Source organism: Ursus arctos, unplaced genomic scaffold, assembly GCF_023065955.2.
Source record: "Ursus arctos isolate Adak ecotype North America unplaced genomic scaffold, UrsArc2.0 scaffold_19, whole genome shotgun sequence".
NCBI classification, from domain to species: Eukaryota; Metazoa; Chordata; class Mammalia; order Carnivora; family Ursidae; genus Ursus; species Ursus arctos.
This window is the reverse complement of record NW_026622863.1, coordinates 6,400,215-6,417,208: the sequence shown is the minus strand read 5'-3', so window position 1 is coordinate 6,417,208 and position 16,994 is coordinate 6,400,215. Positions and strand designations below refer to the sequence as shown.

Below are 16,994 nucleotides of genomic sequence, written 5' to 3'. Positions count from 1 at the left end.
ATCATGCTACGAGTTCATGGGTCATAATAAATAGGAAAGTCAACATGAGATGAACTGTATTTTTTCTCTGTTCTGAGAATTGCGGGCATTTATTTTTTTATTTTTATTTTTTAAAGATTTTATTTATTTATTCGACAGAGATAGAGACAGCCAGCGAGAGAGGGAACACAAAGGGGGAGTGGGAGAGGAAGAAGCAGGCTCATAGCAGAGGAGCCTGATGTGGGGCTCGATCCCATAACGCCAGGATCACGCCCTGAGCCGAAGGCAGGCGCTTAACCGCTGTGCCACCCAGGCGCCCCTATGGGCATTTATTTTTAAGCTAGAATTAAAATTCAGTACCTATTAACATGTTAAAAAAAAGTTTGAAATAAAAAAAATAACAAGAAATACTAAAATTGTTTTGAGAAAAGATGATGTGAAATTGCACTTTGGATTCTGTTACCGTAATATATTTCAGGGCTATCTAATGATAGGATACTGCCAAGTCTCCATTTTTCAGGATCAGAAAGTTGTTATTATTGAGGCCAGCCCTTTTCTGCATTCTGGCAACCCATATTTGGTCATTTTATTTTTCATTAGTTCCTGATTATAGGTTAGCAAACTAAATAAGGCCAAACTCAAACACAGTTTTTATCTGTCAGTGGTTCATGGTGAAGAGCATAAGTGAATGATAACTCACAATGGTTTTTTAGCAATATGTGTCACTTCTAATTATCTGATGAATTGTCAGATAAAATTGAGAAATGTACTGCATAAAAAGCAAGCCATAAATTATTATTTTAAAAATAAGGCAATTCTTCAATTCGAACTGTCTTACATGTATTACTTTCTCAATTTTCTCACTGTTCTTTTCAAATATGAAGCAACATGACACAGGAAATGTTACACTTGTTGGCTAACCACCCAGGTTGTGCTGCCTTCTCCTCTAGTGGAAACTCATAAACAAAGTAGATCATCACCAAATACCTACTATAAATGTCAGGATAGACATATTACCAGCAGTCATACTAAAGCCTCCTTTCAGGGTGTGAGTGAGAAAGGCCAAACATGCAACCAATCTGCACATTTTCATGTGGCAGCAATAGTTAGGGTCTGAGAGCAGTCTGTGCCTAAGTCTGTTGAGTGATATTTCCTAAGATTCAGGCTCAGATCTGCACATCTTGCTCTCTGGTTGACTAATTTGGTTTCTTTTTTTTAATATTTTATTTATTTATTTGACAGAGAGAAGACAGTGAGAGAGGGAACACAAGCAAGGGGAGAGTGAGAGGGAGAATCAGGCTTCCCACCGAGCAGGGAGCCCAATGAGGGGCTTGATCCCAGGACCCTGGGACCACGACAAGACGCTTAATGGCTAAGCCACCCAGGCGCCCCTCTGGTTGACTAATTCATTAGACAAATATTTATTGCACACCTACCATATTGCAGGCACTCTGCTAGGTATTAAGGATATAGCAAGAATACACAAAATCCTTGCCCTCTTGAAATTGACCTTGGCTGTGCATAGGAGGAAGACAATATAAACAAACAAAACACTAACTATGTTATGTCCGATGATGTTAAGTACAAAGTAGAAATAAGAAAGGTAGGGGATGAGAAGTGTTGGGGCGGGGAGTAGGAGGAGGCAGGTTTGCCATTTTATACAGGTGATCAGAAAAGACTTCTCTCATAGAGTGACATGTAAGTGGAGGCTGAACAAAGGACTGTAGTCAACAATATGGATCTTAAGGAAGACTGTGCAGGGCTGACGGAACAGCAAGTGCAAAGTTCCTAAAGCAGAAGCACGCGTGGTGTGTTTTAGGATCAGTAAGGAGAAGAGTGTGGATGGAGTACAGTAGACAGGACAGAGTGGTAGGAGATGAGGTCAGAAAAAAAGATCCAAAAAAGACCATTGGGAGGACTTTGGTTTGTTTTCATTTTGTATGAGAGAGAAAGTCAGTAGAGGCTTATATGTGACATAATCTAACTGCCTTATGACCAGGTAGGGTATGAAGGTGCTAACTGTCTTACGGCCAGTAGGAATTTAGGAGACTACTGTAAAAATCTAGGCGAGGCATGATGTAACCTGAGCTGTGACGTTAGTGTTAGAGATGATGGCAAGTGGTTAGATTCTGGATATAATCTGAGGGTAGAGAAAACCAGAATTGATAATGGATTGTAATAATGTGGGATATGAAAGAAAGAGAAGAGTCAAGAATTATTTGATGCTCAAATCTAACAGCTAATACTGAAAATATAAGAAAAATAATTTTGATTTAATATTGTCTATTATTAGCCTACCTACTCTATACACTGATTAAGCCCATAAGGTAAATGTTAATAGGCAAATGCTAAATTTCATTAACAGTCTCTAGAGCTTTTGTTGAAAAAAATTCAGTTGGTTAACAGAGGCTCCTAAATTAGTTTTATAAAAAACATTACACTTATGATTAATTTACTAGGCATTAATACTTTACTTCTGATGGTAATTAAATGACTTAACATTGTTATATATATGTCAAGTGAAATATAATATTCAAAAAGGAATCCTGCTCTGTGGTACTTAATTATATCCCACCAAGGTCCTTTCCAGCTGAACAAGCTACCTAAGACTGCACTCCATCCTATCATCCTGCATCGCTCCCTGGCTTTGTTTTTGGTTTGGCTCCCCAACTAGAATAAGTCCCATGAGATCAGGGACCTTGTATATTTTTTTCACCATTTTATCCTTAATGCCTAGAGAGGCTGCTCAATCAATATGCGTTGACTCAATGAACCAATATTCATACCTTTCCTAAGAGAGAAGAGTAGTGAGCATAGCACTCTGGGAATTCAGAGATGACTCAAGCTTGGCCCGAAGAAATTTTCAATCCACAGAGAGAAGCAGACACAAGAAACTAGCTCCTCTTATAAGAGCTATAGCAGAGGTTCAAGCAATATACCACAGAAACACACTGGAACGAGAAATTAATTCCAACCCTGGAGACTTCACTAAAGAGGTGACATTGACCTTAGTTATAAAATTAAAGTATTTAGAAGGGAAAAAAAGAAAAAGGCAACTCTAGAATAGAAAAACAGCAAGAGCAGGAAAAAAATTCCAATTACATTCAGGGATTTTGAAAGTACCCAGTATATTTACGGACTGGAAAGCAGGGCCGGGAATGAGCTGCACAGAAAGATCCTGGGTGATGAGGTAGGAAGGGAGGTTGAGGCCCAGTGATGATGGAGACTGTGGAACATGGGCTAAGGAAATTTGAAAGAGCTTGAAATAAAGAGAAGCATATAGGTGTCATTTTCATTTACTATATTAAAGAGAAGATGAAGGCTAGGGTGGGGGGATGAGGGGTTGTTGTTTAGTAAGTATAAAGTTTCAGTTTTACAAGATGAAAAGAAGCTTATTCTCTGGTGAAAGCCTCTGTGCTCAAGGGTGGGTATAGGGCACAGCAGAGAGTAGGAGACACAGTGGGACCTCCTGGCTCTTTCCCCAACCCTGTACTCAGGGTATGAAAGCAAAACGTATGTTTTGGTTTTTTTTTTAAGATGTTATTTATTTATTTGACAGAGAGAGACAGCCAGAGAGAGAGGGAACACAAGGGGGAGTGGGAGAGGAAGAAGCAGGCTCCCAGCGGAGGAGCCTGATGTGGGGCTCGATCCCAGAACTCTGGGATCACGCCCTGAGCCAAAGGCAGACGCTTAACGACTGCACCACCCAGGCACCCCAAAACGTATGTTTTTCAGGCAGGAGGTTAGATGTTTATTTTGGCAACTGAAGGGCCTAGGAGAAAAAACTCCAGATATTGGCACCTGGGATTTGCCCCAACAAAAAAGCCTTTGCTACCAGACTACTTGATAAATGACATCATCATGACAGGAATCCTTGTTTCCAAACTCAGAGCTTCCAATAAACTATTTTTTCACTCTTAAAAATGAATGGATAGCTAAAGATTACCACACATCTGACAAATGCCTCCAACATGAAAGACTGAGCACAAAAAAACAGAGAAAAGAAACCTGAAAGAGATCAGGCAGAGAAGAAAATTTCAAAAATTCTCTAGTAAATAATATCAGAAAGATAAAATATCCTATCCAGAAAATACGAGCATGATACCATGAAAAGGGGGAATTAAAAACACGAGAGCCAAAATATAGAGCTTAACACAGAAGCTGCATGATATAAATACGAAAGAAACTTTTCCAGAAAGGATGACAAAAAGACAATAGAATAGCAACAGAAAGCGACAGAAAATAAGGGGAAAAAGATAAAAAATTTAGATAAAAACCAATCAAGTATACAAAATACAGGCACTAGTAGAATGAGTATGTATACATGGCATTTGTAACATTTACCTACATAGGTCCCTCTATAAATTTTCCTTTCTTACTTAATATTGAGAACCTACTACATGAAAGACTCTATGAGATAAGCACTTTTTTTTTTTTTTTTTAGAAAATAAGGCATTCAAGGCCATGACAGACTACAATCTGAGTAGTTCATGTTAAAGGTCGTAAAAAGATGTTCCAGAAGAGTAGTGTTATTTTTGGTCTAGATGATTTTGCAGAACTGGCCCTAAAGTTTGGTAAGATTTTAAAGTGCAGACATCTTGAAAATGAAGGCTATTCCAGGTAGAGGAAATGGCATGAGCAGAGGGGCAGAACCTCACAAAGTCAGAAAACAGTAATTAATTTGTATTGGCTGAAGCACAAAGAGTGTTTAGTAGAAGGTAACCGTGGGCGAGGAGGACGTTCTGGCTAATAGGGAACCACAAGGGGCTTCTGTCATTTAGGAGTTATGAAGATAAGGCTATGAGATCCTGAATCGAACAAGGATCCTCTCCTGGTGGGATGTTACTGGGAAGCAGGGAAAAGAACACTGGACCACGGAGTTAGGTAAGTTGGACCGGGGAGTTAGGTAACTTGGACCGGGGAGTTATGCAGGTCATTTCACCACTCTGGACCCCAGCTTCCTCAACGGCAAAACAGAGGTTGGAGATGAGCTATTAAAGTCTCAATTTCTGTTTGGGAAACCAGTGCAAATGTTCAAGCCCAAGATTGGAGGGATAAAATAAACTGGATGGTTACAACAGGAATAGGAAGGTAGGCACAGGATAATACCTTAAGACAAAAACCTTAAACAGAACATATATTAAGAAATACAACTTTTTTGTGTACTAATTGTCCTGGAAGAGAAACACACAGAAATTCAGAAGATTACCTGTAGACGATCAACATGAACTTTGACTCCTCCAACTATTCCCTTTTTAAAGGCTGCCAACATATCTAATATGGGGTTGAATCGGCTACCTCTAAAAAATATAAACAGATAAACAAAAGGTGTATTATTAATAACAGAATGAGAAATAAAAAACCTAATAAAAACTAAGTATCCTTCACATATGCAAGTCTCTCTGCCACATGCTGACAGAGACGTAAAAATAGTAGAAGGCCCTGCTTCTAAAGGGTTCACAGTGTTAAAGAGGGAGAGAGAGGTGCACCTCACTTCTTTCATCAACGTACCGTATATTGTCTTCCCGGATGAGAACAAGGAAAAGTGGACGTCCATGCATTTTCCAGTATTGCTTAATGAACTGGAGTGCGTTCTATCAAAACATAAGAATGAGGCAGAATGTAATGGTACTATATCTGAGCTGATACAGTTTAACCATTTGTGGCAAAGAGTCAACAAAACTCTGATATATCAAGATAATTCACAGTCAAACCCTGGATAACAAACTACTAGGGGTAGAAATGTTAGTTAAGTTTGGAACTTTATTGATTTTAAACCTTGTTCTTAAAAGTAATCAGATTACATATATTTTAAGGCTGCTTCTTTTTTGGTGGTCTAATGAATACAGCTTAAGAATGGTCCCTGGAAGGAAAAAGAGAGAGAGAGAGAGAGAAATCAAGAAACACTAACTGTAGAGAACAAACTGATGGTTACCAGAGGGGTGGTGGGTGGGAGGATGAAATGGGTGATGGGGATTAAGGGGTGCACTTGTCGTGATGAGCACAGGGTGATGTATGAAGTGTTGAATCACTATATTGTACATCTGAAGCTAATATAACACTGTATGTTAACTAACTGGAATTAAAATAAATACTTAACGAAGAAAAGAAAAAAAAAGAATGGTCCCAGGGAGGAAAAATCAATCCAGGATTGTCATCCAGGAGATTAATCCTCATCTCGCATTACTGTGCATTTATTACAGCAGGTAGAAAGAACTAGACTGAATCTATACAGACCATCAGAAATGTGGAGAGAGTTATTTTTTGACTCAAATTCTACTGTTGTCATCATCATATCAAAGACTTACATAACACTTCGCCATATGTCAGGCACTATTCTGAGCGCTTTATATACGTTAACTCATTTATTTCTCAGAATATCCCTATTATTATTCAGTTATACAGATGAGAAAAGATAGACACAGAGAAGTTAAGTAACTTGCCCAAGATCCCACAGCTGGTAAATAAACAGTAGAGCCAAGATCTTAACAAATGTAATCTGGCTCCAGATTTCATGCTCTAAACCATGACTCTAAGCTTCTCTACTCTGCAAGTGGAAAAGGGAGTAGAGGAGATTTTAACTGCCTAGCTGTTATGCGTTAGTTGAGGTTTTACCTGACATTCTTCATAAATAAAATTATTTTGCTAACTCAACTTTTGTTCAAAAAGAGATAAACTACTGCTGTCATATGAACATGGTTTCCAAACGGTTTCCCCTCTGCTTTATAAGCTGTATCTTTTCATTCCATTTGTAGAATGGTCTATCAAGCAAAGTCATACAACTTTATACAAGACATACTCCATCTATTATTCTAATGCTGCAAGCAATTTAACTCTTTCTCCAAAGCCATGCAGACATTGTTTTACTTTCATATTTTACATCGTGTTAACCCAGTGTCACAGACATCCAGGAGCACTCAATTTAATAACATATGATAAAATCAGTAGAAACACAGTCATCCAATTTCAATAAAAAGGGGTTCTGAAGCTACCTTTATGTCATCTATCAGCAGTAAAACATCTTGAGACATGTAGAAATCACTTAGGTCGAAGATGATAGGGTAACAAACCACGGTCTTTCCTAGAATGCGATAAATCTGTAAGAGATAATTTAAAAAAGTACAAAACAGGACCAAAGGCAAAGATACAGTAGCTTAAGTCCTAATAAAAATTAAAACTGATTAAGAAATGTCAAAGTTTCTTGATTGGGTCAGTAAGATCAGTATACTAAAGAGTAGTCCATCTCTACTGTGATAGAAAAAGCCTCTGAATAAATACTGTCATAATCAGGTACCTTATAATGTTCGGAAATAATACAGCAGTGAGGTGTTTATTCTTTCCTAAAAGACTTCTGTGATACCACACCAAGCAAACAGTAAGATTTACTTGTAGAAAATAAGAATTCAGATAACCGGCCCAAGTATATAATGAAATGTGAGAACGGATGCATAGCAGGTCAGACATCATTTCATTCTGTGGTATTATAATCTGAACACTGCTCCACAAGGAAATTTTATGAGCACCTTTGATGTACCGAGGCAGCCAATGGGCCTATCTGGCCTTCCGGAGAGTCCTAATTTTTCATTGATACCCAGGTGGAAATAAGCCTGTAAAAGACATAAATTTATAAATCAGTCAGGCAAGAAGAATCCATGCTTTCCTTTTTGACCCCTTTATTCCCCCTGACTAAAGCCCTGCTAATTTCTGATCTTTCCAGAGGAAAAGTGGCCAGGGAAACCTTATTCAATAGACCTGTAGGAAAACAAGCTAGCCAATGATGTCAACTTAGATTTGGGGGCACTGAGAGAATTGAGAGCAAATCTTTGCAGAGCTGCTTAGCAACATTCTAAAATTTGACATTGTCCTCGTGCTGTCAAATGTACAACTTGCATGGCTCTGTCCAATTCATAAAAGAACACAAAGAGACAAATGCTTCCTGTGTGATTAAAAAAATAAACTGGCTAAAGTTTTAAAATTCAGGGCCTCACATCTCCTCCTAGATTTCCACCTTCAAGAATTTCCCATCAAAATGGAAATGTCTTTATTGATTTTTCTGATTACATGAATTTTATGAAAAATTTAAGACATGTGCTCCAAGTGAATGGTCCTGTTTACTCTCAATCTCACAACTCTGCACTTTAGTATATATTGAAGGAAGTGTAATTTATTGTGTGAGCCCTAAAAAACACCTGAAGTATAGGGTTACAGATTTTTAAAAGTATATAGATAAATATACACCCATATTACACACATATATCAATATGTTCATATATTTACATAAACAGCTTCTATCTATCTTGTCCTACTTGTTAAAACTTAGTACTATGCTGTTCCAGTTTCAAGATGGTAAACTGAGTCTATGCATGTACTCTACATTTCAATGCTGAAATGACTGAAGAGATATAAAGATCCCTAAAAATAGCTGTAGCACTCACTACTGGAAAACAGAAGAAGGTGCCACAATGGAACAGAAACTTCTAGAATTTCTACAAAGTAAAAACAGACGGATTTGGAATGAATTAGAAGGTAATCAGCGCCAAAGTTGAGCCCTTCACCCAATAAGACGCCTTCTTACCCTATTTAATACCTATCCCTTGATGAAGGTAATTCCCAACTTTTTGTTCATTCAAAATCAATTCTGGACAGTGTACTATTATTTCTGCAGAATAATTTCCTAGACTTACTGGATCAAAGAGAGTATGTTTTCTTTGAAACATAATGCCAGATTGGTCACCCTGTAGAAATAGTGGGCCAGTTTACATTAGCATTAATAGTGCACAGGCCTTTTTTGTTACTCTCTTGGGACAAAATGATAGTTCATCTTAGTTTTAAAACTGTATTCAAATATTTTATGGTTGAACATTTCCCCATATATTTAATGGCTACTTGTATGTTCTATAAATTTTTCCATTCGTTCCCTTTTCTATTGGGTATTTTTCATTCTTTTTGATTTGTAAGATCTTCGTATATGAAGAATATTACCCTTTGTATAAATATTTTACCTGGTTTGCTCATCTTCAATGTTGTTACAAACTGTGAGAATGACTGCACAGTAGGTCAAGCATCATTTCAGCATGTGGTATTTCAATCTAAACATTTTCCTACTAGGAAATTTCACAAGCACCTCTGATGTGCCAGGTTGTTTATCCCATCTTCAGCTGTATTTAGTTAAATTTGTCAGTCATTTCCTTAAAGGCTTTTTTAGCACTGGCATTATTCTAAGAATGGACTTTCACTCCACATAGTTGTAAACTGCTCTTCTATTTTTTTCTGCTAGTGATTTTGTTTATATCATTTAAAAAATATTTAAATCTTTAATCTGTCTGGAATTTATTTTTTATTTGATGAGAGGTAGAAATCTAACCTGTTTTCCTTTGATCTGACTTCAAATATCAACCTCATTGTACACAAAATTAATGTCATCAGCAGAAGTCTCTGGTCATTCCACTACAGTGTGCGCTCCCACGTCAGGGTTAGCTCTGTGTCACATTCCTAGAGAACAGCATGCCTTCGGTGAGTTGGCACTGTGCTGGCATACAGCTGGTGGTCAGGCAATACCTGATGGATAAATGAGGGAGCAACTGAATGTCCTCCTGAGCTACCGTGCTGTGAATACTGACCCTTGACAGAGGGTTTTAGACAGTCAACTGGCCAGAAAAATACCCTATAAGCATTAGTATATATAGCTGCACTGAAACTATAACACGCTACACTAGACGGAGCCCCCTTTCTCTCAAATATTTTCAAATTTTTATAAATAAATGTATGCCTAAACTATTTTAGATTTCTTCTTTTGGACAAGTGATTAAATAACCATGTACAAGTTAAAATGTACCTATCTAGATTTCCTTTAAATACTACTCTATTAGAGTGAAAGGATTTTCTTTAATTTTCTGAACCAAGGTACAGCAGGTCTATGACAATGATGTAGACAGACCTGGAATGCTCCCCACATTCCAGGGTGCAGATAATACTGTCCCCACAATGTACACATGCACACTATTTAATCCACTGAAATAGCATATAGCAATGACTAAACAACAGAACTTCAGTCTAGATCGCACTATATTCATCTCCCCCATGAAGAAATCATACCACAGTCACCACGTCATGAAACATTAACTACACATAGTATAAGCCCTGTGCTCAGCTGTCTGCTCTCATATACTCTTAAGTGAGCTGAAGGAGGGTGCAGCTCCTCAGAACAGAAAGATTAGCCACTGGCATAAGAATATGTGTATTGACTAAGATTTGAGGGAACGCTTTTGCTTTTAAATATACTTTTTAATATATGGAACTGTTGAATCACTATATTGTATACCTTAAACTAATATAACACTGTATGTTAACTACATAGGAAGTAATTTTTTTTTTTAAAGATGGGCTTATAAGAAGCAATACACTAGGCAGTATATCTTAGAGGATGAATTCCAAAAAGCAGCTAATTTGGAACACAGAGGCTGTAGCCATAGAGAATCTTCTATCTTGACACATGTTTAGGGAAGTTGGACTCTTGTTCCCAAATCTCGTTTTACCCATACCACATACCCATTTGTTCACACCATTTTTAAAACAACAAAACATAAAATAAGTCAGGTCCTGTTAGAAGTCTTCACCTTACTCTTTCAATTTATTTATTTTATTTTTATTTATTTTTATTTTTTGAGAGAGAGAGCGAGAGCGTGAGCACGCGTGTGCACTAGTTGAGGGGAGGGGCAGAGGGAGACAGAGAGAGATTCTTAAGCAGGCTTCATGCCCAGTGCGGAGTCTGACTCAGGGCTCAATCCATGACCCTGAGATCATGACCTGAGCTGAAACCAAGAGTCGGAAGCTTAACTGACTGAGCCACCCAGGTGCTCCAAGTCTTTACCTTAGTCTTAATGAAATCCTTCCTACCACCTCCACAGCACCTTGTATAAACATCTATTATGGCACTAATCTGGATGCATTGTAATTAACTACTTTTCCTGTCATACCAGTAGACTCAGAGTTTACTGAGAGCAGGGACAGAGCACAGACCCATTTTACCTGAGTGCCCCACACAAAATTTTGCACATAGCAGGTGTTCACTAATGAATGAATGAATAAAATGCCACATTTAAGTCATTTGAAGCCACGCTTATCTTTTAAATCTTGACTGCATATTGTCTGGTAGAGTACAATTCACCTACTATAAAAAAGTTGCAATATAAATTAGGCCTGAAAAAAACGGAGTCCGGTTTATTTGCTTTGAGCACATATTTATCAAAGAATAATAATCTTTGTTTCTATTCTCTGGAGCTTTCAGTGAAGGACCGTAAAAAGTGTATCAGCAAATATAGCCAGTAATGACAGAGTGTTAGAGCCTTAGATTTTCATGCTGCCTCCTGTCCTTGCCTTGCGAATCCTCAGTTCCCGCCCTTCTTCTACCACAAAACCCATTTACATCTTTGCGTGATTTCAAAGTGTTACCTAGTCTAGGGATCCTTGCATTTTTAGCCTTATCTCTTTAATCAGAGGGGAAAAGAACTCTAAATTTGTTAGAGGAGGTTTAAGAGCTCTCAAAGAGCTGGTATTCTGGGTGATCTGACACCCCGGTTCTGGTTTTGTTCCAATGGATAGGGTCCAGTCCGATTAGCAGCGATACTCTGAGGCCCTGCCTTCTCCCAAGCAATGGGCACCTCACTCTTCTCAGCTAATTCCTTGTTGTGGCATCAAGGCTTTGACCACAAACGTTTATATCAACCTAACTGAGCTAATCTTGATTATTTGAGAGAGAAAATTCTAAGCACTTACATCAAACTTCAGAGTTTGTTCCTGTATTGTTTTTAACAATTACTAAGGAGAAGTGGTGGTTTATACATAACTGGTGGAATCGGGCTCCCTGCTCAGAGGGGAGACTGTTTCTCCCTCTCTCTCTACCGCTCCCCCCTGCTCGTGCACCCTCTCTCTCAAATAAATAAATAAAATCTTAATAAGTAAATAAATAACTGGTGGAAGTCAATAGTTGTCTGTCCCGAATGGGCAGGAATATTCCCAAACAGGCATTTCTGAATCCATCTGCAGAGGAGCACATGCAAAAGGCCCCCAAAGTCACCTTTTAAATCTAATAGGTACATAACTGCATCAAAAATAAACTCAGATGCTACTTTGAGACCGAGCAAACCAAAAGGGTGGGAATTACTTCAGACTCCAAATAGTAAGGCAAAAGAAAAAGGGAAATAGTTTTTACCAATATTTAGATGAGAAATTTTCTTTAATAGTTACTGTAAGGGAAAGTTATCAAATCCAATGTAAAGGTTAATTTTACACACAAGGTACCAGAATTCAGGTTAATTTGTAATTTAAGTGCTCAGCTTAGGTCAGTAATAGACTTTAGAGGTAAGAATCAATAAGACCTATGAATATAATGTATACACACACACTTTTTTAGTAACAATGTCTGATAAGGTAGGTTTCTCAATTTAATTAGAAAGACTTTTGGATTAATGACCCCCCCCAGAACTGAACTTTAACTATGCTACCTGACTGTAAACTAAGTCTACTCGTCATGCTCTAGCACCTCCACAAAGTCAACAGTAAAGAAGTGGAATCACTTACTTTCACCAGCTCCTGCTGAGCCCAAATCTGAATGGGTTCCACCTGCTGAGGAGTTTGAGTCTGAATACCATACGTGTTGAGGAAAACTTGAAGGCTACAGAACACAGGGAAAAAGCAAGAGACGTTTTTATGCAATGCATGTAGAGTGTGGAGAATGCTGGAGGAGGAGGAGGGGAGGAAGGAGACCACGCTAGCTTGGAGAACATTTTAATTTATCAATGTGAGCAATATGCCATCTGTGCTGGGATCCAGAGGCTCTCCGGGGTTCTTCGCAAGGTATCAGATGGGAGCTCTGGGGGCTGGCAGAAAGAGTAAGCACTGATTTGGGGAATTCCCAGTATGTGTTGCAGTAACTTCTCAAAACTACACCCCAGGCAACACTGGAACAGGTCACACAGTCTTTAATATTCACATCAACTAAAACAAAATTATTTTTAAACATGAAAAGAGTCTTGTTCTGGGACTTAAAGTTTAACATTAATGACATCCTTGAAACCCTGTCAAGGGGTCTGTGAAATTAATCTCTACCACCATACTCAATAATGCCACATAAAGCAGTAAGCCCCCCTCCCTTCCTCCTAAAGGAACACACCACCCATCAGGATTTCATACCGTTGGCTTTCTGCTATGAGTGCTACGTGAACTACCAAATCATTTTCCAGTGGGCCCTGTAATATAGAATGGGGGGAGAACATTTTAAAAGGTCTGGTCATCATCAGCTACAATGAGAATCAAGGACAATATTAACCATCTCTAAGCAGTTCATTAAAATGACGGACACTTACGGGCTCCATGCAGTCACCTCTCTTTCCTTGCTCTCCACTGCCTACTAATCAATTTGATGGTGTAGACAGAGTAATGGAACACCAAGGAATGGAAAGCCATAAATCTCACCTCTACCAGAGGGGCTAGCCTGTCAGGCCTATTTTGAATGATGCATAAGAGTAGTTTGGGGACTGAGCGTTATTTTCCATCATTTAACTCTGAAGGGAAGAGAAGGAACTAAAAATAAAAACCCAACTTCAGTATTCTCTGTAAAAAAATGATTGTGAGTTAAAACTGCTCATTTGACATCTTAACCACATATAAGGCTATTCCCTTTCTTGTTAGCCAATTTTCCTCTGGCACCATATATATCAAAATAGCTTTATTCTAATATATAGTTTCTATAGCAGAGAATGAACTACCCAGTTGACTATGTAATTAACACTGTGTTCATTAAATACAAGCTGTTGGGCTTAATAGTTCTAATCAAAGATACTGTTGGATATTTGCTACTCTTTTTGTGTATGTGTGGGAAAGATTCATCACAGCATATATTACACATTGTTAAAATGAACCCAATATTGAGCCTGTATTAATTAACAGGGAACATTAAGAAGCATCAATAAATTACAGTATTAGGAAGCTCTGAAAATACTGATCAAATGTAATTTCTTTATAGTAATGAATCCAACATTCCCAACAGGATGCTGTAAAATGTCTGATTTACCGTCAGTCAGTTCCCCTCTATGGTATTCAATATGCCACTAGAATTTATGTATGATGGAAAGCAAGAAACACCAGAATACATATATCAGCGGTAAATATCATACAATCAGAAGGATGGTTCCCAGAATCATCGTGAAAATGCCATTTCAGGCAGACTTCCATGTGATTTAAATGAATACATAAGAGAAAATATGATATAACAACCCAACAAAAATAAATACACATTAAAAAAATGTCATAAATTCTATTTTGATTTGATAAAGACCTTAAAAGTTAATGTTACTCAGAAGGATCAGAAAAAATTAATTATTCATAGTCTCATCAAGATTTCTAATACCAAATGAATACATTAAGCCTATTTCTCTCAGATGAAATCTAATATTTACTTCATCAAAAGAAGTAACCTTAGAGTGGGCAAATTATTCACAATCTTCAGGACAATTAGAGATTCTTAAATAAAAAGCAAGTGAATACATATACAAGAATGCAGATAACATTTCAAAAACAATAAATAAGGCAGCTTACAGATCCTAATTGGCAAATTGGTATCTTTTTTTTGAATCACAGACCTTTAAGGATAATGTTGTTTCCATTTGTATGACAGAGTACTCAGATCTAAAATGCCCACTACACATGTTGAATCATAATATGTATTTGGTTAGGGAACTATTAGATGGCTAAAGAATTCTTTCATTTTAAAAACTCAGCATTTCAGAAAGTTACAATTCACAAACCTTCTATGATGATCTTAGGCCTTCACCATAGCCCAAGTGGGACACTGCACCCCATTACTACCCCAGAAAGAATTCTGGGTAAGGGTAGTCCCACAATAGTTGCTCCCTTCCTCTCACTGCCAAAGTTGGAACCATCCTGTTTCTGTTTTCACCATTTTCTTCAAAGCACCAACATTTTGTCTAAACCCATGAAGTCTCTCTGAAAACTTCCTAGTAGTAATTAAGATCTTCTATTTCTGAAAGGTATTTCCTTTAATAGTCCTATAATATTTTCCCCTTTCAGGTTCATAAAGGACACACACACACACACACACACACACACACACACACGTGCACGCGTATATATGCATATACATACACAAGGCCTGTATGGTACTGGTGCTCTCCATTTCACATGTATTTACATACTCATTCATTTGATCAATAGTTAAGGCATTCTGATATACAAGTCCTATGCTAGACCCTGATGTTATAAGATAAATACAACCCACTGTCCCTCCATGAGGAGTTTAGAGTGTCCTGGGACAGACAGAAAACAAATAAGCTTTCAAATACGTGTTTATTATCATGTGAAAGTATTTCACTGATACCCTTCTTTGGTAGTATAGACCTACCTAATTTTTGAAAAAAATAGCTGTAGGACATTACATTATATGGATATACCATAATTTATGTAAGGAATGTTTATTTTGATGGACATTTAAGTGGTTTCCAGTTCTGCAGAGAATATAATAATTGTCCTTGTCCTGGAGAATTTCTGAGAATTCAGGGAGGGAACAAAGTGCTAGGCACAGTATTGACACCTAACAAAAATAAAGGCACTAATACTTCCTGCAGTTGTATTTACTATTTTCACATCTATCCTAGGACAGCTGCTCCTCTCTTCTTTGTTGAGATTTGCTTTAATACCTAGGTCACCCTAAATCTCACTGGCTTCCACCATTCTAAGACATTAGGACCATCCATACCCCATTTTTATATGGCTAGTTCTTCTCCAAAGAATTAAAACATCTTTTAAAAGAAATCCTCAGGTGACTTACCACTTTCCAATCTTCTATCCTTTTATTTCTCAAACATAAACTATAGCTATCTTCTTACCTTTTACCATTCTTGCTTCTATAATTCTGCATTCCGCCATCTAACCTACATTCCCTTAGAGATGGAAATCCTCACGCTTGAGTCCTTGGTCTTCTAATCATTCCACTTCTTTCTCTTTCTTTGTCTCTCTCACAATCACTCTGGTAGCTTTAATTATCACCTCTAAGCAGATAATTTCATATGTATATTTCCGGTCTTGAACTTTCTCTTGAGTTCTAGTGCCCATATTTTTAACTGCTTTCTGGACATTTTCTCTTAGCTATTTCCAAAGTTAAAAGTTCCAGAACTCAGCTCCTCATTGACCCTACCTCCACCCCAAACAGGCTCACTCCAGCTCAGAATGTCGGAATCATCTTTGACTCCTGTTTTTTACCCTCCATATCTAATTTGTCCCCAAAATCCTGTTAATCTTTCCCTCATAAAGCATGAATCTTCTTTTCTTGAATCTTCTTTTCAGTTCTGTGTCAATATTCAGGATTGGGAAATATCAGCCACAGCAACAAACACTTCACATAACACTCAACATTCCATGTGCAAGGCACTGTTCTAACAAACCATTATTTCCATTTGCCAGATAACAAAACTGATGCAAAGAAAGCTTAAGTAACTTATCCAAGGATATAGAGCTAGCTAACAGCAGAGCTAGAATTCAGATGCAGGCAATTTGACAGCAGCATCTTTGCTCATACTCACTCAGTTATTCTGCCTTTCAGAGAGTGGAAAGGGGGCAGATGTTAAAACTGAAAGAGCCATATACAAATCCCATCTTATCACTTGATCCTGCAATGATCCAGGTCATCTAAGACATGCCGTAAATTTGTCATCGACAAGACTGAACCACTGAATCCCATCCTTAAAACCACTCATCGTCAAACTATTTCTTATCTCTTTAAGGCCCCACACTATGGACTCTTTGATCCGGCCAAAAATGTGTAAATCATTCGTGACTCCTTTTCCCTTCAAACCTCCTAACTAACAAAAACAACAACAACAACAACAACAACAACAACAAAAAGATAAGTTATTGAGCACCATGTAACCATAGTAAATTAGTTACTCATCAAAATACCTATATTAGGTAGATAACTATTATTCTCATTTACTGATGAGACA

General features: G+C 37.7%; 1 protein-coding gene across 5 annotated transcripts in view; it reads right to left on the bottom strand.

Moving 5' to 3' along the window:
• PHKB (phosphorylase kinase regulatory subunit beta) overlaps window positions 1-16,994 on the bottom strand; it is a 212,737-nt gene that overhangs the window by 31,413 nt on the left and 164,330 nt on the right. For all 5 annotated transcript variants that reach the window (XM_048223672.2, XM_044382543.3, XM_057313882.1 and 2 more), the window contains exons 15-20: window positions 13,171-13,226; window positions 12,559-12,652; window positions 7,503-7,586; window positions 6,972-7,076; window positions 5,491-5,573; window positions 5,189-5,279 (exon numbers count right to left, since the gene is read on the bottom strand). In XM_048223672.2, the coding sequence (XP_048079629.1) occupies window positions 5,189-5,279; window positions 5,491-5,573; window positions 6,972-7,076; window positions 7,503-7,586; window positions 12,559-12,652; window positions 13,171-13,226 (513 nt within the window). The remainder of the gene's footprint in view (window positions 1-5,188; window positions 5,280-5,490; window positions 5,574-6,971; window positions 7,077-7,502; window positions 7,587-12,558; window positions 12,653-13,170; window positions 13,227-16,994) is intronic.